A 26,808-nucleotide genomic window follows, 5' to 3' on the forward strand; every position below is an offset into this window, starting at 1 on the left:
GAAGAATATTACAACATCCTATTTTTAATTTTTGTGAACCGCCCAGAGAGCTCCAGCTATTGGGCGGTATAGAAATGTAATAAATAAATAAACCAATCATGCATTCTCAAGAGAGGATTGACACCTTTTAGTATTCCCCGCCCAAAATCTGGCACTTCAGGCACAGTGCCTCGGATCATATACAGATTATCATTTTGCTAAGTAAAGAAACCTCAGCAAAGTGCTTTTGAGTACATGTACAGTGCCCTCTCCTGACAGAAAAAAAACACAAGCAAAGTATCCTCTCTATGCACAAGAGTTACTATCTTGTAAGTCTTCGAAACAAATCTATGAAGAGTAACTGAAAAATTATGGCCTGCTGATGCAATCAGGCCTGCTGAAGTTCCCCAAATGGCAACACCCCCTTATCAATGTCATCAGTCAGTCATTAGATCATCGAGTGTTTCTCCAATTTCCTTTCATTTGTTTTCCGCTTCCTCTTTTCCAACAAGTGGTGTGTGTATTTTAGCCTTTTAAAACCTGTTCTGAATACAGGCTACATAAACCGTAGAGGTTTTGGTTATGCACATTCAGGCTTCCCTACTGTGGAAACAAATAAGAAAATACTGCCAAGAAACTGGCCCAAATGCTCCTGCCCCTTCACCCAAAGACAGTACCCAACAGAAGAAAATATCTTACTGTTTTATCAAAGCTTTATAAATATTTTTGAGGCTGCCTTCCCCCTCCCCACTTTTTGCTCTCATCATTTCATGGCCCAAAATTACAATGCATAGACGTAAAACTAAAGAACAATCCATGCCTCCGACAAGATATGACTAGTATCAAGGAAAGGTCAAACAAAAGACTTCAGTTTTTATGGGAATTTTATTTGTTTGTTTTTATTGTCCATCTTTTATCAAAACACTCAGTCAGTGGAAAGCTTTACCTGCAGATGAAACCACAAATCAGGAAGGGGTAGAAAAGTATGTGTGTGTGCTAAGAAGGAAATTTTACTTTTTTTGTTTTTTGTTTTTAGTTAAAAGCCTTGCTCTGGGCTTTTTGCCTGTGAACACACAAGGGAGAACCAGCCAGAACCAGGATTGTTAATCCACATACACACAAAGAAGACGTCCAAAGAAAGCCACGCAGCCTAGACAGAGGGCAAGAGGAGTGCTGATAGCCAGAAGCAGAGAGTGGGAAATGGGAGGTGCAGTAGCAAAGAGTAAAAAATGCCATCCAGTTCCCCCTCTAGGAAGTGGCCCCCTCTTCTCTCTTTCCAGCAGTGGAGATGCCTCTTTCCTTAGCAGCTTGAAACACCTCCCCCCTCTGACCCCATGCTTACTTTTTCTCTCTTTTTAGGTCCCCTTGCAGGACAAAAACTATCAAATTCTACTAACTCCTCTTTTCCCTTTTCACATGATCTGTCTTGTCGACTTTCCCTGCCTCCCCTCAAAAAAAAAAAGACATAAATAGAAGTGACAGTGATTCACTGACACCTAGATTCCACCTCCGTCCAATATCCCCCCCCTCATCCACAGTAGTAAGGTTTTGAGGAGGAAGGGTAAAAGAAAACCAAGAACCTTTTGGGACTTGCAAGGGGTGGGTTAAGAGATGTCATGATCCTAAGCTGGACCCTTTGCCACTTGCTTATGGTGAGAGGCTGCACGGGGAAAGAGGAATTCTCTATACATTCACCTGTTGGCAAGGAAAGGAAGTTAAAAGGCAGCCCTTGCCAAAGTATTTTTTGTTTTGTTTTAGTTGGTCCAGACACTGGCTTGGAATTCGGGCCAGAAATAATTGTTGGTTGGGAGAGATGAAGAGGAAAACAGAGATAGGTGACTGGGGGAATAAAAGGAGAGTGGATTAACTACCCCTGCCTATTCTGGAAAGGTCCAGCCCCTCAAAATGTCACCCCCAATGTTGCATCTTCAGGAGAGGGGGGGATGGATGAGAAGGGGGTACCTTTCTTAGCTAGCCCGCGGCAGAGGGAAATTGAGTCACAGCCAACTCCAGTCTTCATTCTACAGCAAATATTGCTAAAAGTTAATCTATGGGACCACTTGAAAAGATCAAAGTTCAAGACAGAGTTGAAAGGGGGGAGAGAGCTCTGGCCACCCGCTCCCCAGACATGCCTTGTGGTATGGGATCATGGACCTGAGACACTGCGGGTCGGGGAGCTACCAAGCCTGCCCTGCCCATGCGCCAGTGAAAGGAGGGGTGGCCTGGAGCTCCCCAACACTGCGCAGGTGTCTCCCCTGTCCTTCACCCTACAGACCCTGTCCCCCTCCCCTGCCTCGTGGCATTATCGCAAGGAAATGCTCCAGTCTGCCCCAACGTTGACAGCGGGTTTGCGGATGGTTAAGACGGATGTTTCAGCCTCGTGCGTGAAATCCAGGCGAGTCTCAGCGGCACCTATGGAGGGCAGGGGGTACAGGTGCGGAGGGGGGGGGAGAGAGAGAGAGAGAGAGAGAATGGGCCCAGCTGAAAGGAAAGCGCTCAGACTTCCCCAGGACCATCAAGTGTTAAGTGATTTCCCGGCTTGTGTGTGGTCTTCTCCCTTCCCAAAACAGACGTGCCGGGGATTGAACTTGCGACCTCCTGTGTGCCACCACTCACCATCCTGTTTGAGGAATACTGCTGCTGGCTTCCCAGCTCCTAGGATCACCACCCGTTCAATCCAGGCCGGTGTTTCAAAGCTGCCCTTCGAGTCCACGGAGCTGGAAGATGGGGAGGAAATGAAGAGGTGGGGAAAGGTTAGAGGACAGGGAAGGGATAATGTGGTCGTGACATGGCATGGGGGAAAGACTGTGCCTGCAGGACAGAGTGTCACTCAGCTGATCGCCTGTCATGAGCAGGACTTTCTCTCTAGGCGACCAGGCTCAGAAAAAAAAATCCAAAAATGGGTGGTTTACTTACAAAGGTTACTTGTAGGTGGATAGGATACTAAAATCTTGTCACTTGATTCAAAGAAGCCTTAGCTGGTTATTTCTATAAGTTTAATCGACTAATCAGCTTCTCAAGTACATCCACATGTATTAGCACAGGAATATCACTTAAGTGTCTATGGAGGTGAGAAGAACTCTGTTTGGGGATGCTACGCCCATGTGTCACACTGAAGCCACCGTCTCAATAGATGCTTTACTGTGTGCCAGAGGAACCGCTTCTCTAAGGCTCCCACCACCGACGGGTTTGTACTTCAGCCCTACTTTGCTGATGATGTTGATTAATTTTATCCATTAGTGATCAGGAAGCCCAGCTAGACACCTGCACGTCCTTCTTTCCTAGTTAAAAGCCCAGCTGAGGACGCAGGTACCCAGGATGCAAGAGCAAGGGGTGGGGAGTGGAATATTTCTTCCGATTTTGGGGGGTCCTGGCAAGAACGGACAACAGATTCACACAATCATTCTGGCATGTGAAAATGGAGCTTTGCTTGAGGGGAGCATGGAAGGTGTCCTCTCTGCTTTTCAAGCTGTGGGCACAGAACACTGTTGAGTGACCACAGCCTTGTTCTTAAGGTGACCAAACCAGTGTCTAGGCTGCAAGGCTTCAGGCAGGGGTTTGCATGTTTGAATGCTCATCAGGGCAAAAACCTTCCCCTGCAGGTAGAAGCCAAGCATGTCAGGGCTAGGCAAGTAGAGCTCTCCCTGACAGGGTAGCTTTCTGTGTGCGGGGGTGTATCGCTGGTAGAGGGATTTCACCCTGCAATTCCCCCACCTGCCATCAAAAGCAGGGCAGCTCTGTCCCAAGATGGCTACCCTCAGTAAGAACTAGCGAAGACCTGACAGGCTTAGAGAGGAGGGAGGCTAAATACCTGGCTGTCAGCGTGTTGCCGGAGAAATTGAAGCGGCGATGCAGGTATTGTCCCTTCGTTTCGAAGTTATACGTGTGTCCGTCGTCAACAAAAAGATCTCCTTGAGCTGTGCCCTGTGTGAGAGAGAAGCACGGAGCCCCTGTCAGCAGCCAGGCTGGACACACCAGCTGGGCCCTGCCCTGAGAAGGAGGTTCCCCCTCCTCCCTCCCACGCCGGAATGGAGGCCTTTAAAAAGCCTAAAGTACAGGGGGGGGGAGGCACATTTGGGCAGTGCTGCTGCTGGGCAGAAGCTGTCCCCTCCCCAACCCTGTACCCCCACCGCATTTAGACTTTAAATTTATTTAGGCCTTTGACAGGCATCATTACAGTGGGGAGGGGCATTTTCAAGGGGGTCCGGCTGGGGGTGAACGGCTAACCCCCCTCCCCAACACTGTGGCAGCCCCCCTCCCCAAAAAATCACCTCTCCCCGCTGCAATACCCCCCCACACTTTTTTAAGCCCAACTGCAGTGTGTGAGATGTGTGCGACTGTGAAGCTGTAATTGTGTGTGTGTGTGTAGGATTCTGAGTGCAATTGTGTGCGTGGCCGTGGGATTCTGTGTACAAAGGCCTCCCTAGCCCTGACTTAGAGAGAGAGGGTGGCAAAACAGGAGCCACTCTCTCTCTCTCTCCTCTCAGGGTGGGCTCCTCTTCCAGTCAACCCTCGCTTCCTGAAGAGGACAGGTAACCACTTAGCAAGGTGGAACAAAAGCAGCAGCAGCAGTAGGGGGGCAGGCTCCAGCAGCCAAAGATGGATCCCGTCTAAGGCATGGGCCTTGGCAGTTGCACGAAGATGCTGACCCCTACCCTGGCCCTGATCAAATGATGTGGAGCAGGTCCCCTGACCCCCAAACCCAGCCCCTTCTCCACTCACCTGGGGGCCCAGGGCCACGAAGAGGGTGTAAGGGTCGTTGCGCATGCAGTCCGACGAGCGCCGCACTCGCTCTTTCCGCGCCACGATGCTGCCGCCGCGCTGGTACACAGGAATCTGCAGAGAAGCATTGGGGACGGTGTACAAGATGTGAGGTCAGAAAATAAGACTGGGACCTCCCCCGGGTGATCGGAAGTACATCAGCAAGGATTTCTGACTCCCAATTCATTATATTCATTTGATTATTTGATTTGAATGATATACCAACCGACGGACAGCTGCCCTCGGAGCGACTTGCAATCAAAAAAATCCACCCCCAAACAATAAAATAACCGTCAAAGCCATAAACACAACAACGAAAATATCCAAGTCTTAAACCGCCCAGAGATTTCTGTAAACCGCCCAGAGAGCTCTAGCTATGAGGGCGGTATATAAATGTAATAAAATAAATAAATAAAACGTTAAAAACTCTTTAAAAGCCAGCAGTAGCATTAATAATCAGAGCAATAGATTAAAGAGGAAGGTGTCCTGAGCTGGCGAAGGGGGCCGCTGCAAAGAAGGCTCTTTCCCTGGTGACCAGTCACTGCACCAGTGTGGGCAGCGGCACCCAGAGAAGGATGCCCGATGGCTAAGATCCTCTTGAGCCACCGGCCAGGAACATATGGCGGAAAGCGCTCCTTTAGAGAGAACCAACAAAAGCTTGGGGGAACCAGGGGAGGGTTTTTTTCTTATGACTGCGAGCTCTGTTCAGTTCTGAAACTCAAAACAAATTCCTGGAGGAGAAGGCTATCCATGACCACTAGTCCTAATGGCTATGTGCTACTCCTAATATCAGAATCAGTAAGCCTATATATGCCATTTACTGGGGAACAAGGGTGGGAGGGTGCTGTTGCACCGATCCTGCTGGTAGGATTCCTGTGGGCAGCCTCGCGTGTTAGCGACATCCTGGGGCTGATGGTCCTGAGGAAAACTGCCAGGCTTCCGTGCCCTCCCTGCCCTTTCCCCCTGACTCCAGGGAACACCCCTCCGCCTTGCAACACACTTACGCTGCTCATGGTGACGGTTAAATAAAGAGTTTGGGGCGCGTGAAGCTTCTGGTGGGTGTGGGCATCGTACCAAACCTGCAGGGAGAAAAGGGGAAGTTACGAGAGGGCGTTGGAAAGCAAGAGGACTTGCCAGCCAGGGCTCCGTAGAGAATTTTGGGAGCGCTGGGAAAGCCCAGATTTCATTTAAGGCAGGGGAACCGGCCGCCCGATGCAAAAGCCCTCTGCAAGCAGCCACTTCAGGCCATCTGGCAAGAGCGATCTGCACTCCCCCTGGCAGCCTGCCGGGGAGTGAGGGACAGGGGGAGAGAAGGGGGGGGCTGAAAGAGGGGAAGGAAGAGAGAAAAGACGGTGGCTGAAAGAGAATACACAGGGAGGGAGGGAGAAAGGGGTGGCAGAAAGAAGGGGAAGGGAAGAAGATAGACAAAATGGGGAGGCAGGAAAAGCGAGACCTCAGCCCACTCCTCATTCCGACTCTGCCAGACCCACTTACCTCTCCTTTGCCAGGTAAGTAGACCTGCACACCTCGGGCCCCCTGGGCTGTTACCGGGTGGACCAACAATGCATCACCTACAAAGAAAACAGGATAGGAGCATGAGATCTAGAAACTTGCATTAACCACTCTGTTCAAAATCTGTTTCTGAATGCCAGTACTAGAATGTCAGTACTGGAGAAACACTCTTTAAAGGGGAAAAAAAGGCTACCATTCAACGTTAGAAAGAATGGCCATTTACTATTTTATTACCTTATTACAACACACCAGAAACCAAGTAGCCTCAACAAATTACCATAGCACACCAGAAACCAAGTAGCCTCAACAAATTATAGTGTGCCTCTAAATCCTCAGCTAAAATGTTCAGGTATCAAAATAGGTTTTGGATCTTAAGGTGTAAAAGGTTCATGCCAGAAGGCAGGAAGTGAAGTGGCAGAATCTTGGCTTCCTCCAACCCTGAGGTTCCACTGAACTCACCAAGCAGATACTGGTCGTCAATGGCGTAAGTTGTAACGTCCTGGGGATATTCCACCCAGAGAGGCCTAAGGCGGAGAAAAAAGAGTAACGGTGATGAAGAGACGGAAGGGGGAGAAGTATGACACAGTTGCTGAACCTCCCGCCAGTCAGTTTCATTCCTTGACCCTCCAGGTTCGAGCGCTTGGGTGCAGGTGCTACTTTCCGTGTTCGCAGAAGCTCCCCGCGTGTCTCACCTCATGACCGGCTGGCCAGTCCGGTAACTGTTGTAGAAGAGGGTGTACCAAAATGGCAGCAGGGCGTAGCGCTCACGGATGGCGTCCCGGATCAGTGCTTTGTTCTCCTCGCCAAAGAGCCAGGGTTCCCGGCGGGCGGTGTCCACGTGGGCGTGCGCCCGGAAGAACGGCTGGTAAGCCCCCACTTGGTACCATCGCACCAGTAGCTCCGGCTCCGGGCTTTTGAAGAAGCCGCCCACATCAGCTGAAGAGAGGCAGAAAGAGGAGACCTCTTTGATCAGACTGGGGATGGATACAGTCAGCCCTCTGTTTCCAACTGTGGCCAATCAGAACCAGTGTGGTGTAGTTTGAGTGTCAGACTTCCCTTGACAGAGACCCCAAACCCTTGTCCTTAGAGGATACTGAACCCTTATCCTCAGAAGAAGAAGCGCCACACTTAATGGGGTTGGGAGCAGACTCAGTTATGGAAAGGCTTCCACCTCCCCGGGATCCATTTCCCTGCGTACTGAGGAGGTTTCATTGCCCTCCTTAGACTCTGGTCATGGAGTCACTAACAGGGCACAGCCACTCCTACATTGTTGCAGCTTAAGGCTGCTAAAACAGGCCAGGACTCTTTAAGAGAGAAAGCCTCATGCAGGACTAACTAACACAGGGGAAGCCAAACTCCTACTTAAGGCTCAGTCTTGATTGGCTCCTTGTTGGAGACATATACAAACAACCCTGTCTGACTTCCAGCCCCACTTTGACATTTCCATGGTGCTGATCTCTTCCGGTCCTGTTTGTTGGTGAAACTGACCTATCCAGACCACTGCTAAAGAGCTGACCCATAGTAGAACTTTGCCAACCTACAGCATCTGCAAGTGATGGGAAGCCCTCACCACAAAACAAGGCAGCGCAGGGCACTGACAGGAAATGGTATGCAGATTAAGCGTGGGAAGACCCAAGTTCAAATACCCAGTCTGCCATGAAGCTCACTGGGTGACCTTCAGGTGCCAGGCAATTTTTCTCAGCCCATCCTACCTCGCCGGGAATCCCACGCTGCTTACCTCCACAGAAAGAGATGCCCACAAGTCCCAGACTCAGACACATGGGGATTGAGATCTTTAAATGGTCCCATTCTGCTGCGTTGTCCCCTGTCCACACAGCCCCTGCAGAGGAGGAGGACGGCAACAAGATGCAATAGTGAGCAAACTGGGTGTAGGTTGTCACTTAACTCACTCCTTTCCATTCACACACACACACACACACACACACACGCTACTAACCATAGCGCTGTGAGCCTGCAAAAAAGCCTCGGGTCAACACAAACGGACGCTCCACGCCTCCTGACCGCTGCACCTGCCCCAGCGCTGTTGCCATTTGCTGGGGGAAGAAAATAAGTATTTGTTACAGGGACAGTTCAAACCATGATCGAAACTAAATCCAACTGTTTGGGAGATAACCCAAAAGAGACCTTGCAGACCACACAGCCCAAGACACACCTATCCCCGTGCCTCCCCCACCCCTCCCCGAAGCTGGCACACGTACAGATATAACACGATCCTGAAGGAATATGAAGAAACAAGTGCAAAAGTTGGTATTGGGTGCAGAACGCAGCTTCCTGGATTTTTATTTCATTTTTTCCAAACCACCTCCCCACCCAAGTTTATCTATTTATTTCATTTCTATACTGCCCAAGAGCTAAAGCTCTCTGGGTGGTTCACAAAAAATAAAGCCGCAAGGCCCAGCATAAAATATAAAACGTGGAAGTTTAAAACCACAAGATAGAAATACAACCAGAAGAAAACCTAGCAGCAAAGCGGCGATTTAGAATGCAAATTTAAAACACCAGAGCCAAAAGACTAGGATGCTAAAATGCTATAATTGAGGGAAAGTAAAAAAAAAAAGGTTTTTACTTGGCGCCAAAAGGAGTACAATGTAGGCGCCAGGCGAACCTCTCCAGGGAGGCCATTCCACAGCTGGGGTGCCACAGCAGAAAAGGCCCTGTTCCTGGTTGCCAGCTGCCCCAGACTAATTTAGTGGTGGTGAAGGCCTTTTTTCTGTTTCCCATTTTAAAAAGAAAAGCAACTGGGAGGAAGAAAAGCCTTCTGATCTGCACTTGAACAGTGGGTCCCGACCTACCTACTTGCCCACCCCTGATTGGCGTGCATCACCTGACCTCCTTGGAAAGACAGACAGACAGACGTTCCAAAGCACATTTGCCAGTGGCCCTGAGCCCGTCCACTCGGGTCCCAGAAGCCCAGGGCAACACCACTCACCACATAGAAGGCGTAGAGGTTGTGGACGTCACGGTGTTCCCAGCCCCCTTGGTGCACAGCGTCTTTGTGCATCGTCACCTCAGGCCCGTTGAAGACAGAGGGCTCGTTCATGTCGTTCCAGGTGAAGAGGTTCTCCATGGAGCCCTGGCACCAAGGGGGAGGAAAAGCAGGTTACCAGGGCCGGGGGCAGTGTCTACAGGCTGCGTCCCGGCTGGAGGGCGGCATGCGGCAAGCCAGGGCCCCCCACCTACCTCATACTGGTCGTAGCCGAACATGCTGGACCACCAGTTACGCATCTCTGGGTTGGTGAAGTCCGGATAGCCCGCTGAGCCTGGGTGGGAGGAGGCATAGCAAAGACTTTCTTTCTTTCTTTATATTTCCAATCCGCCCAATAACTAATGTCCTTAGTGCCAAATAACAGGCAAATTGCTATATAATACATTTAAAAAGAATAAAGCATTTAAAGAATAAAATACAAGACAAAAAGTGCAGGAATTGATAAAACAGCCGTAATAACCTAGAAGTAAGTCTATGAAAAGCCTGGGAGAATAGGAAGTTTTTTGCCTGGCGCTGGAAAAAATAACAACGTAGGTGCCAGGTGAATCCATTTGGGGAGTTTATTCCGCAAGTGGGATGCCGCTACTGAGAAGGCCCTGAGGCGGTTCACGCAACACACTAACCCACACTTAGTAGTTGAGTGTGGTTGTTTTGAGTGCGGGTTGTTTTGAACCATAAGTTGTTTGTTGAACCCTGGGTTATTGTGTTGTCTGAACACAGCCAGGGTGGCTTGTTAACCATTTTCTCGAGCAAGCCACCTTGAGAAGCCGTGGTTTGTTGTTGGGTTGTTCAGGGTGGTTAACAAGCCACACTGCATGATTAACAAGCAGCCCAGGCTGCATTTAGACAACATAATAACCCAGCCTGTGGAAAACATGCTGTGTTCAAACAACCCACAGTTAACCCACAGTTCAATACAACCCACATTTAACCACTGAGTGTGGGTTAGTAGGTGGCGTGAACAGCCTCCCGTCTCTTCTAGCCACCTGGCTAGCTTTCTTGGGGGGGGGGGGCACCCCGAGGAGGGCCTCTGAAGAGGATCCGCCCTGCTTCATCAAACCACAGGGGCCCCGTTCGGGTGCTGGAGAGGGCCGCCCCACTTCACCACTTATTAAGGCCGGCCTGGTTGCCAGAAACACAAGAAGCACACCAAGCCTCTCTCCTCCCCACCCAAACTTTCTTTCCTCACCTGGCCAACACCAGCCCTCGTAGTCCCCACCGTCCTTGGTCTTGACGTAAAAGTCCCGGGAGCGAATCTCACTGTGCACCCGGTAGCTGCTGTCCACTTTGATGTGTGGATCCACAATGCTCACCATCTGGGTTAGGGAAGGACAGGCAAGACAGGGGGTGGTGTGTGTGTGAGGGAATAAAGAGGCAACGCTCAGCTACATCCCTCTACCTCAAGGAAAACCAGCTGCGCCTGGTGGAAGCTGGTGGCTCCGACGTCAGTGGGGCAGTGAATCCGCTCCGGGTTTCAGGCAGAACTCTAAAAGAGCTCGCCAAGGTGTGGATTCACGGCCCACTGACATTGAAGCCACCAGCTACACTGACTGCGCGCGGTTTCTCTAACTTTGCACCACACATTCCAGTTTTGACCGTCAAGGGGGAGAAGCAATTTCCTAGGACAGGGCACCAGAAATCGTGTTCAGCCCTTCCCCTCTGGCGCCTGAGATTCCGGCAAGAAGGGCCCACAGGCTTCTGCAGCCACCAGGGGCGAGAAACGTGTCCTAGTTCTCATTCTCAAAGAGCAGGCTGGGGGCTCAGCAGACGAATGGTGGCTCTTCCGCCACGGAAGACTTAAAAGGCTGTGGCGTGGGAATTGCCCATCATCCAACGATGGGATGTGCAGATGCTCCAGGAGCCCCCAGGCAGACGCAAGGCGGAGGCTACGTCCCCGAGTGGATCCCGCCTTACCTTCCGCCTCTTGGACGCCAATCGCTGGAGCATTTCCCGGGGGCGGGGGAACTTGTTGGGGTCCCAGGTGAAGTAGCGCTTGCCGTCGGCGTGCTCGATATCTAGCCAGACGACGTCGTATGGGATGTCGTGCTCGTCGAAGCCACTGTCCACGGTGCTCACGTCCTCCTCGTCGTTGTAATTCCAGCGGCTCTGGTGATAGGCCAGGGCGAAGAGTGGAGGCAAAGCCTGGGTGCCTGAGGGGAAGAACAGGGCAGCTGGGACACCGTTCAGAGCTCCCCTCCCCACACGTCAACTGAACACAAAAAGCTGCCCCCCACTTCTGTCTAGAGGAGGGGGGTCGAACGTTCAAGCAAACCACGGTTGAGTGTGGCTTTTGCACGCTTTCGTTTCCCAGCAGCTCCGCTGCTCCGCTGCGTTGCGTTATGGAGGCCGAGCTGGAACTCCCGATTTATCCGTTCAGGGGTCCCGCTGAACCATTCGTCATCCCAAACCTGGGTTGGCAAACCCACCTCAAGCCACTGTTCCCAATTCTGGTTTTGCCGGCTGTTCGTAACTCAGTTCAGACAGCCGTCACGCCACCCCGAAGGCAAAGCTTCCCGAGTTGTGGTTTGGCGCAAGAGCTGAACTGAACCACAGCCTCAGGGGCAGGACCTCGTTTGCATTGGGAAATTGAAGCTGAGCATTGCAAGATGCGGAATTCCAGGCCCGGGGCCCGCTTCTGCGCTGGGGCGGTTGGAGGCACAAGGCACAGTGAAACCGAATCCATACAAATCAAGCAGGCAAGGTCAATGCCGGCCTCTCTCCTTCCTGCCCTGCTTTGGAAACGGTCCCCGAATCCACGAGCCCTCAGGCCTGCTAACCTGTGAGGGAGGCGTACTGCCTGAAGATATCGTTGGGCGTAGGCCCCAGCAGAAGGAAGGCATCAATGATCCCACTCTCCGACATCCAGCGAACATCCGTCTGCGGGGTCTCACCTCCGCCTTGCATGTAATCCAGCATCTTCCCAAACAGGGTCTGCGAGAGAGGGCGGAAGCGGCACGGGGCCCGGTTGGTTCAGGCAGAACCACAAGCTCTGCGTCGGTGTTACAGGGAGAGAGTTTCCCTCTCCCTCCACCCCTCGGGCCCTCCTACACTTCCCTCATTCACAGCAAGCCCGCCTGCCATTCCATCCAGTCAGAGCCCTGGGTCGGCCTCCAGGCATCCTGGTGTGGCCACCACCTCGGGATCGTGGGCCAAATCTAGCCGGCTTGGAGGCCACACACAGGCCGCCTGGGTTCCTCAGGTAGCCCCACCCCTTTCCTAGACCACCAATCGTTTTGGAGGTGACCCAGATTCTCCCCCTACCTCCCAATCCTAAAAGGCTGAAATGCCTCTTCCTGAGGGTTAGTTATTGGCAGTAAGACCTTCAAGTGAAAATATGCTGGCATTTTACGTGTTTTTTATATTTTTGCCCCACCCCTTCTGCCTTTAGTCCCACCCAGCGCTGGTATGTGGCCCCCAAGAACTTCTCGAGAACTAAATTCAGTCCTGGAGCTGAGAGTTTCCTCATCCCAGCTGAAGCTGTAGAGGGCAGCTGAAGGTTGCATTTCCATGCTGGTCATGGAGGAACAGATGCTTTCTGTTCTCCAGACACCACAGGGATCTAGCAGGTATTTATTTATTTATTTATTGCATTTCTATACCGCCCAATAGCCAGAGCTCTCTCCATGGTACTCGCCTGCATGGAATTTCTGGTCGCCCGTGGTGAGCAGGCAAGTTGTTAAATACAAGGACAACATCCTGTGTCTCAGCGAAGGTTTTAGACAAGAATTAAAGGAATGATGTGCTCACAGCTCTTGGGAGTGACGGTACCTTGCCCGCTGTGTTGGAGGTGACGTCCACCCAGGTCTCTGCAGCGTTGAGCCAGAAGATGCCCAGTGTGCGTTGGGCGTTGTGAGCCAGGAGAACAGGAACAGAGCCGTAGAGGGCCATGGGGTTGTAAAGTTCATATTGGAAGACATCCAGGTTGTAAAGGCGGTAAGGGTCCCCTCCCCTGCCAAGGACGGGGCGATTAGAAATGGCAGAGAAAAATGCATGAAGAACCAAAGGAGGGGCTTACGTCCTTGTACTGATGGCGTTGCACAAGGGGGGGCACAAGAAATTTGCACACCGTCCACCCAAGCTCTGATGGAACACCCACCCACACACCTTCCAACACCAAACACTTGAGATCTGACCCGGGGGGGGGGGGGGGAGCCAGCCCCATCAGGCCCCAGGCTTACTCGGTGGTTCGTAGCCGGAGATTATCCGCATGTTCCGGGATCCCGTACACGTTCTCCACACCTGGGAGCGAGAAATCTAGCCCCACAGACGTTGGGCCTGTAGAACAAGGGAGCAAAAGGAAATGAAGAAGGCAGGAGAGTTCATACTTCAATGCCAAAGCGTGCTTTGCTTTCCAGGTCTGAACTGACACCATTTGGCAAACCATGGTTTACAAGCAGCCACCACCAAACCAGGATCCGAGACTATGGTGGAAGCTTGAGTAATCACATCACGTTACACATCCATTGCCACGGGATTCACCATCTGAACGACATGGTGTGGGGCTGCTATTTGGGACTGCACTGAGAGGTTCCCAGGGGCAAGGAAAACTGGAGAAACCGTGGTTTGTTTGTACATCTAGAACACAAGTAATGGGTTAGAATCTCAAGTGTTAGTGCAAACCATGGTTCGGCATTCCATTTAAACCAACCCAATGGTTGGGTTTTAGGATGTTTTACGGATGTTTTAAAGATGTTTTAATCATGTATGGTATGTTTTAATCAGTTTTTAATGTGTATTTTATATCATGTTTTTATACTGTTTGTTTTATACTTTGAATGGTTTTAGTTTCTGTGAACCGCCCAGGGAGCTTCGGCTGTTGGGCGGTATAAAAATGCAATAAATAAATAAAAATAAAATAAAAAATGTCTTGCATAACTCCTTGTCCTCCTAAGCCATTGCCCCTAAGCTCTAGCCCCATCGCAAATCTGACATTGCTACGCTGAAAATGAGAGCCACGACAGCTTTTAAACTTGGATTGTCTACAACACCGATGGGATTTGAACTTTTGGTCCCAATGTCTTATTGTAATAAGAAAGTATACTGCAATCTAGATTCCCAAATGGATGAAAAAGGGGGGGGGGTTTCAAGAAAAGCATTGCCCTCAAGAGCTGTGGAAAGGCCCTTGATGTTGAGGCTTTGGGAACGGGCAAAATCAATTCCACTATTTGACCCAAAGCTGTGTGACCCGTCACAGGGCTCTTACCATTGGGCTTGCTGTCTGTGTGGGTCTTGAATGTTTCTTCCCAAGCTCCTGGGTCTTCCTCAGCTTCACCTGCTGCTTTGGGTGCTTCCTCAAACTGCAAGGGAAAGAAAAGAAAGAAGAATGATTATGCTGGTGCAGTCAACACAGGATCTGGAAGACCTGGGTTCAAATCCCAGCTCAGCCATATGCTTGATTGGTGACCCCAGATAAGCCATAGGGCTCCCGTATGGAATGCAGCTCCTCCCTGTCTACGTGAGCGCTTTTTATAAAACAAAAGAACTCTTGCTTTCTTTTAGCACCAGCAAACTATGGTTTGTTGTTCAGCGTGGTTAACACGCCACCCTGGGGAAAGTGTCCTGGGTTCAGACAACACGATTCATGGCTCAACAACAATCCACACTTAACCACCGAGTGTGTTGTGTGAACAGCCCCAATGAATGAGAAGCACTCAGAACACCTGGAATACGCCTGCTGTACAACAGGGGTGGGCAGAAGGCAGATCTCCAGATGTTTGGGATTTCCAGTGCCTAGAAGCCCCTGCCAGCATGGTCAATGTTTAGGACTGCTGGGAGGTAAAACCCCAAACATCTGGAGATCGACTGCCTGACCACCCCTCCTGTGCAAAACTCAAGGATCCCTGTATGATTAATGGCATCCCTACATATCTATGGGAGAAGTGGGCCAGACCCAAAGTCTCATCTTTAGCTGCCACTTGCCCCCATTCTGTTCCCTTGTTCCAGAGGTGGGAAACCTTTTCCCTCAGAAGGGCTGTCAACCTTCAGGAAAAGTCAATCATGGCCTGATAGCAGGCGTGGTCAGATCGAAGGGTGGGTGGAACCAAATGCGAGTGGAGCCACAGCCCAAAACAAGCATTTGCAGCATTGTCAGTTCTCTCTCTCTCTGTGCCCTCCATCTCTGTGGGCTGCATGGAATTAGGCCAGCTGTTCCCCACCCTTGCCGTATTCCCCTCCAGAGAAGCGTCCCACCTCGCCCCCCGCTCACCTGCTCGCTTTTCTCCGTGGACTCCTGCTCCTCAGACAAAGCGGCATCCGGCGCCTCAGCGGCCCCCTCGCCTTCTGGCAACGCTTCCTTGGGCGGTTCTCTGGAAGAAACGAAGGGGGAGAAAAGGAAAGCTCAGCCGCACATGCCCCCAATTTCCCCCTTCAGGAAACTCAAAGGAAGAAAGCGAACCAGATTAGCCCCACATGTACACTCCGCCCTGGCCCCCACACAAAACTGCAGGCTCCATTAGTCACTAGAAGCAGCGCACACCAATTCACAGCCGAGCCAGTTAGCGGAGGAGAGGGGAAGCAGGAGGCAGCTGTCAGGGCAAAGGACAGTTCATGACCAAGCTCCAGTGTGTGTCCACCCCCCCCACACACACACTCAATACTCTTGGGAATGGTCCTTTAATGAAGAAATGCCCCTCCTCTCTCCCAGGGAAGCTCATTCCCACCCAAAATGGCCGCCCTTTGGTTCTGCACTCAAGCAGGAAGTGGGCATCCCATCTGTGCCTCCGTTTATCTCAATAAAAGGAAGTCCTACGTACACACACCCAGTCTCTCACATTTAGCAGGCAGCTCCTCACCCCCTCGGGATGGTGGGTCGGAGTAACCGTGGTTTTCAAAACCTCCTCTCCCCACCCATCTCGAACCCTTCCCACACCAACTGCTCGCTGAGGGATGCCATTGGTACATCCGCAGATGAATCCATGTGCATTCCAGAGGATTAGGTGAGCCAGGGTACACAATCTTTGTGGGCCGTGGGCATATTTGGCCATTTGGGAATCTGTCCTGAGCACCACCACAAAATGGCTGCTGCAGCAAGCATGGCAGAGGAAAAGACTGAGCACAAGGCAGAGGTGGGCTCTGAGCACCAACACACTAAATCACAGTTTTCAGCACCAGGAAAAAGTCTATTTCACAGCAATCCCAGTTATGGCTAAGAAAATTCATTAATTCCCAAACCAAACAAACAGTGTTAGGGCACCTTGGTGGGTGCCGAGGAAGTGTTGGGGGGTGCATCTGAGCCTGCAGGCACCCACCCCCCCCCATTGCTTTCTCCAGGGATAAGGCCTTCTCGGACAAGTCCTCTGATCATATACGGCAGGGGTGGGCAGGGCTGAGCCTCTTTCAGTCTGAGGTGAATCCAATTTCGGAGAAGGCCTTACGGGCCACGTCCCACGGCGGGCAGGACTGAAGGCCAGAGGGTCGGGGCCCAAACACTCCAAATACCAGTGTGTTTTAGGTGAAAGCTCTTACTTACTGCCAGTAATGAAGCTTTAGGAGAGGCGTTTCAAACTTTCATGGGGTGCGGTGGGGTGGGGGGAATGTGTATGAGAAGGTAAACTTCCAAATGGTTGGAATGGGGGGTGGAGGTGATGGGGCAAGGGGAAAAAGGCACGGGCAGGTGGGGAAACCTGGAGAATCCAGGTGGGCCGGATTTGCCCCACAGGCCTGAGGTTCAACTCCCCCATCAGGGATCTAGCGGTAGATCCCTTGCGAGAGGTCTGAACTGATCCCTTACACAGGGCTTTTAAAATTAGGCAGAGGGCCACAGGTTGCCTATCCCTGATCTAGACAGACAAGAGGTTTGTCTCGTTCATGCATTACCTTTTAAGGTTAGGGTTTAAAACAGCAGCAGCAGCAAAACCTTAGGAGGACACCGTAAATTTGTGAATGAGCCAGGCCCGTAAGTTAACTACCTTGCTACCGGGTTGTAAATCACACACGCGCACGCACAGAGCACAATCCAGCCAGAGTGCTCATGCAGCTCCTTCTACGAGCACAGGCACATAGCCACTTCTCCCCAAACCCTGCTTTTCCCACCTTGCTTCCCAATCCTCTGTCCCGACCCCACACCTCCGAAGCCCACGTTTTTGCCCACATCAGCCCTTCCTTCCGTTGTTTCTCCACTGCCTGTTTTAAGACGGTGGGAGCAGGGACTGTGTGTACGTCAGCTAGGTGATGCTCCGAGGTTCCAGGAACATCGGGGCGGGGGAACTGGCTGCCCACCAGACGTTCCCGGACTCCCCGCCCCGACAGACGCTGACAGGAGAGTATGAATCATAAAAAGCGACAGCAGTGAACGGGAGAAAGCTAAGCACTGGGAGCCAGCTTTCCCACTGGGGTGTGACAGGGCTTAACTCTGGCTGGATCGGGCCTGAGCCTTTGATTTGGCCACAGCGGATGTCACAAGGGCAGACTTTCAGATAGCCAGGTTGCCCCCAAATCTGAAGCCCCTCCCCTCGCTCCCCACCAGCAACAGAGTTAAAACCAGCTCCTCAAGGATTTGGGAGAAGGGGAGAGAGCCCACAACAACTCCCAAGCGACTTGGGTGGGCAAGGAAGGGCAGAGCGCCATTAACTACAGGGATGGGGGGGGGGGGGGAAGGGTTTTCAGAAACAGTAGCAGAAGCTGCGGATTTACCTAGAGAAAAGGTTCTTGATCCTATCCCAAATGCTAACGACCGTGCTACTAACTTTTTCCGAGAAACTGGGGGGGCCAAGCGGGAGGGGGAGGCACAAACCAACAAAAACAGAAAACACAACGAGAGTCAGTGCACAGCAGCCCCGGAGAAGCCGCGACGCCCTCCGGCCCACCCCCAACACCCTCCGGCCCACCCTCAGGCCCTGCGGGGTAAGGAGGAAAGGAGAAGGATGGAGAATCGATGAGCCCCTTTCCTCCCTGTATGGGGAAAAGCCTGCTGCTTTCCCTAAACCAGCCATCTCCAGAGCGTTTGGGAATGCAGCTCCCTTTATCTCCAACCACCATGCCTGGGGATGATGGGAGTTGCAATCCAACACATCTGAAGGACGCTGGGTTAGGGGAGGCTGCCCTAATTTATACCCCTCTCTCTTCCCCAACACCCTGGGTCAGTCTTCCCCAGCTTGGTGCCTTCCAGATGTTTTGGACTACAGCACCCATCAGCCCCAGCCATCATAGCCAATGGCCAGGAATCCTGGGAGACGTAGTTCAAAAGATCCGGCAGACACCAAGTTGAACAGGGCTGCCTTGGACAGTAAAACCCAACCTCGTGTGACCCGACACTGGAAAACGTGCAAGAAGCCTTCACTCCTCTGCCCATACCCAGATATGGGTTGAAATGGAACGACGGTGCCCTCTGTTGGTGGGAGGCTTGTACTGCAAGTTCCACAAAGCCACACCCCCTTTGAGGGCTTGCCGAATGAGCAAACGGGATTGCTTTTGGCACCGCCCCCTTTCCAGGGAGTGGACCTATAAGGTAGGGGTGCAGAACCTCAGGTCCACGGGCCAAATCTTCGGGTGCTGATCTATCCCTGGCTCTATCCCTTTCCCCTTAACCCCTTGTAGTCTGATGGTTTCGAGGCTTTTACACAGTTTTCACCCTCATATAAAAGGTTAAATGCCTCTCCAAGGGCTTAGTTGCTGGCAGTAAGAGCTTCCGGCTAACACACACGACCTTTTTGGTATTCTGGCCCTGCCCCTTTTTTTCTCTGGCCACGCCCACCACTGGGATGCGCCCCCCCCCCCCGTGAGGTTCTCCAATGTGGAATTTGGCCCTTGGGCCTGAAAGGAGTTCTGCACCCCTGATATAAGGTGCAGCAATGGGCGGGATTGATTGTGAGCACCGCCCATGGGCTCGCCCTCCACTGGAAGAAAAGGGGACTGCAGCTAAAGAGAGAAGGTGGTGAACTTCGACTTCTCCCCCCATCCACCCCCAAAAATCCATCTTCCTGCTAGATATACACAATGTGGCTGTTCAGGCAGCACATGTAACCCATACGCAGTGGCTCAACGTAGGTCGTTGTCGAACTGTCTCTCGCTTGTTAAACCACGTTTGCTGAAAGTCCGCAGGGTGGCTTGCTAACCTTGCAGTGGGGTTTATTTTTCTCAAACAAGCTACCTTGAGAACTCCTGGTTTGTTGTGGGGACATTCGGGGTGGTTAACAAGCCGCGCTGCAGAGGCCCAGACAGCACGCTAACCCACGGTTCAGCAAGCAGCCCACACACAACCACCATGTTGTGTGAACAGCAAGCTAACCTGGCGAAAGGGCAGGGCAGGCCCAGAAGGACAGCGAAGGAAAGGAAGTGAAATGAAGAGGAGAGCGTCTCCTCTCTCTGCCTCCCCATGACAAGACTTTTTCCTAAAACAGCTGAAAACCATCATTGCTACCCCAAATGGAACCAGCCCCCCACTCCTAAGCAGCAGGCTCCCATCTTGACTAGGGAAAGGATGTCTGGCACACATCCATTTTCCCAGTCCCCGCCGCCCAACAGATCCCTTTCCCCCCATTTCTCCTCGAGGAAGATGGCCGCCAGCTACTCCGACACCCCACCCCACCCCGCCGACATCCCAAGTACTCACGAGTCCTTCCTTTGGCGCAGGTGCTCAAAGACCAGCAGCCCCCGAGAGTTGACGCTCAGCACCAGATCCCGCCCTTCCAGTAGGTCCATGCGGAACGGCTTGGCCGTCAGGATGAGTTTGTGCCCCCTGTCGCCCAGGGACAGCTCCACACTGTTGCCGTCCCGACCTGTGACGGACAATCTTGGGGGCGGGGTGGGGAGAAAATAGGTCACGCCTGGGATGAGTATACAGAAGGTTTGGACGGGTAGGGGGGAAAGAGGAAGGAGGAAGAGGAGATCTTCGCCGCTTACGAAGAGCGGTTCTGGAGCCCTGCAGAAGACCAGCGTTTCAAGGGGCCCTGTGCCACCCGCACTGCCATCTTCTCGGCATCCTTAACGAGACAGTCTCCCATTGGTCCTTAACGAGACAGTCTCCTGTTGGTCCTTCCTTCTTTGCTACAAAACCATCAGGAATTGAAAAGAAGTCCTGTAGCTCCAAAAGGAACAACAAAACCAGGGGTGTTGTTGTTCTACAAGCTCCCGTCATGCCTGACTACCGGCCAGGCTGGCTGGTTAACATCTGTGGATTCCCCACCCTGGGCTATAAAGCATTTGGCTATGAACTAAGGAGGTGGAAAGAAACAGCCAAGGGGAGACATGAAGGAGGACTCTAAAAGTACACGTGCTCTGCAGAAGGTTGAAAGAGAGAAAGAGAGAGAAAGAGAGAGAGAAAGAGAGAGAGAGAGAGATCCCTGCTTCCACCTTCTTTCCGTGACCCACACACCGCCCACCTGAAGACCGCCTGCTGCGTCGGGATGCAGGGCCCTCCGTCCACGTACCTGGTGGTGGGCGGATCCTGGACTAACACGTCGGGGACCTCGTAGCGGGGCTTGAGCGGATTCAGCTCGTTGATCCGGATCCGGGTCATGTTCCCTTTCAAGCCGTAGAGCTCGAGGAGGAGAGGGACCTGGAAGCAGAGAATGGGGTCAGGTCTCGTTTGACACCAGGGGTGTGTGTGTGTGTGTGTGTCAAACCTCTTTCTGCCTTAGTGCATTGCAATTTTGCTGATGCTCCTGGAGGGGAGGACATTTTTGGCTTTGGGGCAATTTTTCAACCCTTCTAAAAGTTTGAAATGCCTCTGCTGAGGCTCAGTTACTGGCAGTAGGAGCTTTAAGCTAAAATAGGCTGGAATGCGCCCCCTGAGCAAGGTCCAACACCCCTGGACTGCACTGACTGGTAGCATTTCTCCAGGGTTTCGGGCAGGGGATCTTCCCCAATCCCAGTCCTGCCTGGAGGGCCCAGCGATCGTATGTAGCACCTCCCGCATGCAATGCATCTGCTCTGCCACTGAGCTGCAGGCTGCTCCTTGTATATTTCTGTGCCACAGGGAATGATGAGCCAAAAACAGGGAGGAAAAGTTGGCAGAGGCCAAGGAGATGGAGGTGGTGGGAAGGCAATTGTAGAGAGTGAAACTCTAAACCAGGGTTGCAGAACCTCGGGGGCCGAACCCAGCCCTTCCAGAGTCCCCAGGAAGCCCCGCCCCATTCCTTGGCCCCACCCCCTTTCTCAAAATTACCAACTGCTTGCGGGTTTCTTGGGCAGGATGGCTTCATTCAGTGTTTCTCCATAAAAAAAGGAAAGGTTTCCCAAACACAGAAAAGTAGTTATCATAGGGAAGCATTCCAGTTTGGCCTTCTCCCTGATATACTAGTTTTCTCAATTCAGGGGGAACTCTTTGCATGGTGCAGCTTCAAGCTTGTGATCCTTCACTTGCACCCTGCAGCTTTCCCACCACTGAACCGGACCTAAAGCTTGCTTAAGCCCCCTGAAATCAGCAATATTTCTCGGGTTTTCTTCCCAACTGACCACTTGGGGCGGGTAGCGAGCCACAGGGAAACAGTCTTTTTTCTCTACACGCCACGAGATGGACGCGGCATCGAGAAAAAGGGAGAGTGCGGTCTGTGCGATTTCTTTCAGGGAGTTTCGGTACTCCGATTCACCTTGTTCACTTCGTTGATGAGCTGGATTTTCATGGAATCCTGGCTGAGCTGCAGTGAGTCCAGCAAGGCCCTGTACGGGGAGCTCCCAGCATTCACGCTCCTCTGGCGCCTGGGAAGGGGGAAATCATGTTTACAGGCTGCAGGTTTTCAGTGCCAGGTCTCCTTTATCTTCCCCTCCCCTCTTATGCCAGCGGCAACTTGTTTGTCTCTGTTCTCCTGAATCCCGAGAGGACAGTGCCAGGTGGAGTTCACGGCAGCAGACAATTCCCCCACCCCTTCATCATTTCCTCAGGGGAAGGGGAACCCTGCCGGAGAGATTAGCACCAGCCCTCCTTCCTCCGGCGCGGAGACTTACTTGCAAAAGGCACTCTGGTCGCAGGTCTTGAAGTTGCTTCTGTCCACGGCGGAGATGGCCACCAGGAAAAGCGCGAGCCACGCAAGAGCTGCCATCCTGAGCCTAGCGGGAAGGAGGAGGATTCGTCACACGGCGCATCCCGAGCTCATGGACCCCGCCACAGGAAAACCCGCAGAGCGCCAACTGGAAACTGACTTGCTTCTTTTCAGGACGACGGGCTGAGCTCAGCATGTGCTTTACTTGCTTTCTCCAAGGAGAGTTGGTTAAAAGCCCCGCCTGACACCCTGGAGAGCAGCTACTGGGCCCCTCCAGACGTGTTGGACTACAACTCCCATTGTCCCCAGCTACCAGGTCCAGCAGGCATACTGGCTGAGAATGGTGGGAGTTGTAGTCCAACAGATCTGGAGTCGAGGGCTGGTTTCAATAGAAAAGGAAGATGCCTTATACTAAGCCAGACCATTGGCCCAGCCTACACTGACTGGCTGTAGCCCTCCAAGGTTTCGTGCCAGGGTCCCCCCCAGCCCTACCTGGAGATGCCGGGAACTGACCTGCTCCAGCACTATGCTAAGGCCCCTCCCGAATAAATGGCTGTAGATCAACAGTGGTTCTTTGACTCCCTGTTACTGGACAACAGAGACAGCAAAAGGGCTTCCCACCTCCTCTAAATGAGACTGTTGGGATCCCTTCTACGTAGTTAATCTTGCAGAATTTGCAGTTATATAGGCAGATTATCCCAGTTTCTGGCTCATGGGGTGTGGAAGGCCTCACCCCATCCCAAGACACTATTTTGCACCTGGCTCTGGACAGTAGAAGGGGGGAACTAACTGAAAGAGATCCCGCCTAAAGTCCGCCCACATTGGCTTTAGCGGAACAGACTTGCACACACCAGGAATGGCAAGATTAGTTCAGGCCACAAGCAAAGTTTTCAGTGACCGGGAGCAGCTTCCACCCCTTATAGATACAAAGAGGGAACAAAGGGCAGTTATCTCCGTTGCCGGTGCAAAGGTCAGTCCCAGCCTCCAGACATGGCCAGCAACAGCGGGGCAGCCTGCCCAGGACCTCTGGCTTCTGAAAAACTAGCTTTTAAAAGCCATTGCAGTAAGGGCCCAGGAAAGCCTTTCTTTTGCCTGCTGTGCCTTTCAAAATGTACATTTTAAGTTCCTTCTGACAGCGGCGTGTCGTTTTTTGAGGAGGGGACACTGGCAGGATTTCATAAAACAACACATGTGCACAGATGGTTCTTTGTGACATGAGTACAGCAACCAGAAGAGCACAGCAAAGTACTGAGGGGTGTCATCCAAGCATGTCACAGTCTGAGAAAACGGCAAATTAGGGTAGGTATTTCAAGGGAGTTACCAACATTCACATCTACACACTCACACTTAACACAGTATGAGATGAAACCTAGAGCACCAAATATGTGCAAGCTTCCAAGAATCTCAGCTTCTGCTTTCAGACAAAGAAGGTTTCTAGTCCCCATGAACATAGAAACATACTTTAAAAGGTCACTGTAACTGAATATTAAACAGTCAAAAACCTAACACAGAGCTTCTTCAAGACTGGAGATTATATAGGGCCAAGGTGCTACAACCTGGGTTCTAAACCACAGCTAAGCCATGGATCTGCTTAGGTGCTCTTGGGCAGATCATTTGAAATCTAGCTGTAAAATGGAAATGTTGATCATTTCCCTCGCAATGTCATTGTGAAGATGGATGAGGGTAAGATGAACATTGCTGACTACGAGATCTGTGGCAGCGTCCCCCAACCTGACATCATCCCGATGTGTTGGCCATGCTGAGAGATACCAGGTTGGAAAGTGGGGGCGGGGGGGGGGGAGAGAAGAGAACTAGTCTGTAGGGAGGAGATAAATTAGTGAATATTTGAAAGAGAGAAGCAAGCAACTACAGAGGGAAAGAATTGGGCTGTTGGAAAGTGTGCAGAGGTCTTAAAAGAAGGTTCATAAAAGGTATAAGGTAAGGGAGTTACAGAAGAATGGTGGGGGAGCGTGGACAGGAACCCAGAAACCTCTATTTTTTTTAGGGCAGTACGCCTCTGATATCACAATTAGGATTCAAACAGCAGGAGAACATAAGAAGAGCCCGGCTGGGTCAGACCAAGGGTCCATCTAGTCCAGCACTCTGTTCACACAGGGGCCAACCAGCTGCCCACAGGGAACCCAAACGCAGGACAAGAGTGCAACAGCACCCTCCTGCCCATGTTCCCCACCAACTGGTGTACCTAGGCATACTGCCTCCGATACTGGAGGTAGCACACAGCCATCAGGACTAGTAGCCATTGCTATCCTTTTCCTCCATGAATTTGTCCACCCCCCTTTTAATGCCATCCAAAGTGGTAGCCATCGCTACAAGGGGTGGAAGTGTGCTCTATAGATTAACCACGCACTGTGTGACAAGGTCCTTCTGTTTATCTGTCCTGAATCTCCCACCACTCTATTGCCTTCTGCCCTGCTTCTGAGCTTCCTGGGAGCATCTGGCTTCTCATGGTTGTAAACAGGATGCTGATCTCGATGGACCGCTGGTCCGATCCAGGAAGGTAAGCGGTGCATCCTTATAGAGGTGAGGTCGAGCAGGGGCTATTGGCCACGCGACAGCTAAACAGAACCTCCTTGTGCAGAGGGAGTCTATCTCTGGACACCAGGCACAGGAAGACAAATGGGACTTAGGCATGCATCCTGGCAGCCCCTGGCTGAGGCAACCGTGGGACCCAGGATGCTGGACGAAATGGATTTTGCAGGGTCTGATCTGCAGCGGGGGTTTAGAGGGGGGAATCTAGACATTCAAGGGGTTTGAGGAGTGGAGGGGGACAAGCAGTAGGGAGGAGGTGGCCGTGGGAGAGGAACGAGGACTTGAAGTGGAAAATGGCCGGGGTGGGGTGGGGGGGTATTCTAGATAGGGGACCAGTTTGGGGTTGGGAGGCAGATTAGGGCAGAGACAGGACATATGGCGTGGGGGGGGACTGAGGCAACTGTGGGAAGGAATTGGGGAAGGGGGCTCAAGGGGGGTGTCCCAGAAGTTAAAAGGCACCCTTCCCCAAGCGGGCGCCTTCCAGACGCGTTGGACTACAATTCCCATCACCCCCTAGCCGGCATGCCTAGTCCAACGCGTCCAATTGTAGTCCAACGCGTCTGGAAGGCGCCCGCTTGGGGAAGGGTGTTAATAAGTAGTGAGGGGGATGAAAGTCTTCGGTGGGGAGTGGGGAAGCCCGACCCTCTCCCCTTCCTCCTCCGTCGCCCCCACGACCCGCCTCGCTCTCACCTCCCTAGTCCCTCCGACGCCGCCATCTTGGATCGCGCTCGGCTCCGCCCGCCGGCCGCTGTTGGCCCCGCCCCTCCCGCTTGCTGGTTGGCTCCCGTTGATAGAGCCCGCCCCTTCGCTCATCGAATCGCCGGTCGAGACGCCTCCCGGCGGGACCCGCCCACCCGGAGCTGCATTATTCATGAGCCTGCTCTTCTGTCGTGGGTGTGCCCGGAGGCCAAGAATCCGGGAGGGAGGGTAGCCGGACGCCTGGGTCCTTTTGGGAGGAACGAGGACCCGGAACGCCTGGATCCTATTCGGGGAGGGGACCCCTGGGTTCTGTTCTGAAGAAAATAAGGGGGTTGCCCCTGTGACATCATTCGTGCCAAGTGACGCAAAGTCCCCCAATGTTAACAATACAATTTGAGTCATAGAATAGCAGAGTTGGAAGGGGCCTACAAGGCCATCAAGTCCAACCCCCTGCTCAATGCAGGAATCCACCCTAAAGCATCCCTGACAGATGGTTGTCCAGCTGCCGCTTGAATGCCTCTAGTGTGGGAGAGCCCACAACCTCCCTAGGTAACTGATTTCATCGTGGTACTGCTCTAACAGTCAGGATGTTTTTCCTGATGTCCAGCTGGAATCTGGCTTCCTTTAACTTGAGCCCGTTTGAAAGAAGTTCTTTACAGAGAGAGAACTCCCCTTGTTCCAGCATAGCAGGAGTGCTCGTGAGCTCACCTAGCAGAAGCAAACAAAAACAAGTAGCTCTTCCTCTCTTCCTCAACAATACACAGACACTGCAATGCCTCCCTCTCCTACGTCATGGCTCATCTTTGGGGGACACAAGACGTCAGGAGTCGTTCTGTTCTTTGGGGTGTCTATATCCCCATCTCCCTTGTGAGGACGACACCCAACACCAAGGGTAGCCAGAGCGAAGGAGCTATTGTCATTTTCAGTTAACTGCTTTGGGTAAGGCACAAATGAAACTGTCAAAAGACCCTTTGGGGAAGCAGAGGAAGAGGAAACCAGTATGTGCCCCGTGGCTATGAGTGGGACCATCGCTCAATGGGACAGCCCCTGCCTAGCATGCAGAAAGGCCCAGATTCATTTAGTTAAAAGTATCAGGCCCCATATCCTGGCCTCTCTAGTCCCCTCCCCACCCATAGGAATGCCCCCCCCCTTTCACCTCTCCAAGGTTACGTTCCTGATCTCAGTTTTTTCCATGCCAGCTGCAAGGGAAAGTGGGGCTGAAGCATGGATCCTCACCTCCAAGGTTGAAGGGCTTTCTCCGATCTTGGATCTGGGAATCCAAACTATCTAGGGCCCTAGGGGCCACAGGAATGCTCCCCACAGAAATTAGAAATGATAATTTCCTCTCATAGCCTAACTTCCTCCCCTTAACAGCCCTCGTTT

At 52.2% G+C, this 26,808-nt stretch overlaps 1 protein-coding gene across 2 annotated transcripts; it reads right to left on the reverse strand.

Moving 5' to 3' along the window:
* Nucleotides 1-845: 845 nt before the first annotated feature.
* Nucleotides 846-25,465, reverse strand: GANAB (glucosidase II alpha subunit). 2 transcript variants are annotated; one of them, XM_063146314.1, is made up of 25 exons: nucleotides 25,417-25,465; nucleotides 22,142-22,243; nucleotides 21,787-21,895; nucleotides 20,626-20,753; nucleotides 19,809-19,988; nucleotides 17,891-17,956; nucleotides 15,465-15,564; nucleotides 14,463-14,556; nucleotides 13,438-13,534; nucleotides 13,028-13,208; nucleotides 12,037-12,190; nucleotides 11,174-11,409; nucleotides 10,449-10,575; nucleotides 9,454-9,533; nucleotides 9,203-9,346; nucleotides 8,210-8,306; nucleotides 7,991-8,092; nucleotides 6,945-7,188; nucleotides 6,712-6,776; nucleotides 6,235-6,311; nucleotides 5,745-5,819; nucleotides 4,702-4,815; nucleotides 3,791-3,903; nucleotides 2,596-2,696; nucleotides 846-2,391 (listed from the first exon to the last, which is right to left on the reverse strand). In XM_063146314.1, exons 1-25 carry the CDS (start codon nucleotides 25,440-25,442, stop codon nucleotides 2,282-2,284), a joined length of 2,922 nt encoding a protein of 973 aa, XP_063002384.1. In that variant the 5' UTR covers nucleotides 25,443-25,465; the 3' UTR covers nucleotides 846-2,281. The 2 variants fall into 2 exon arrangements, with proteins under 2 accessions (XP_063002384.1, XP_063002385.1); XM_063146315.1 differs by lacking the exon at nucleotides 17,891-17,956.
* Between the last annotated feature and the right edge of the window lie 1,343 nt (nucleotides 25,466-26,808).

Source organism: Elgaria multicarinata, chromosome 21 (genome assembly GCF_023053635.1).
Source record: "Elgaria multicarinata webbii isolate HBS135686 ecotype San Diego chromosome 21, rElgMul1.1.pri, whole genome shotgun sequence".
NCBI lineage: Eukaryota > Metazoa > Chordata > Lepidosauria > Squamata > Anguidae > Elgaria > Elgaria multicarinata.

What these genes read in the sequence shown, in the direction of transcription:
- GANAB (XM_063146314.1), bottom strand. Translation starts at nt 25,442, where the DNA reads ATGGCGGCGTCGGAGGGACTAGGGAG. An exon ending in GCAGTACGCCTCCCTCACAG is followed by an intron (nt 11,410 to 12,036) that starts GTTAGCAGGCCT and finishes TCTTCCCCTCAG; the next exon opens with GCACCCAGGCTTTGCCTCCA. An exon ending in TAACCGTCACCATGAGCAGC is followed by an intron (nt 4,816 to 5,744) that starts GTAAGTGTGTTG and finishes GCTTCTCTGCAG; the next exon opens with ATTCCTGTGTACCAGCGCGG.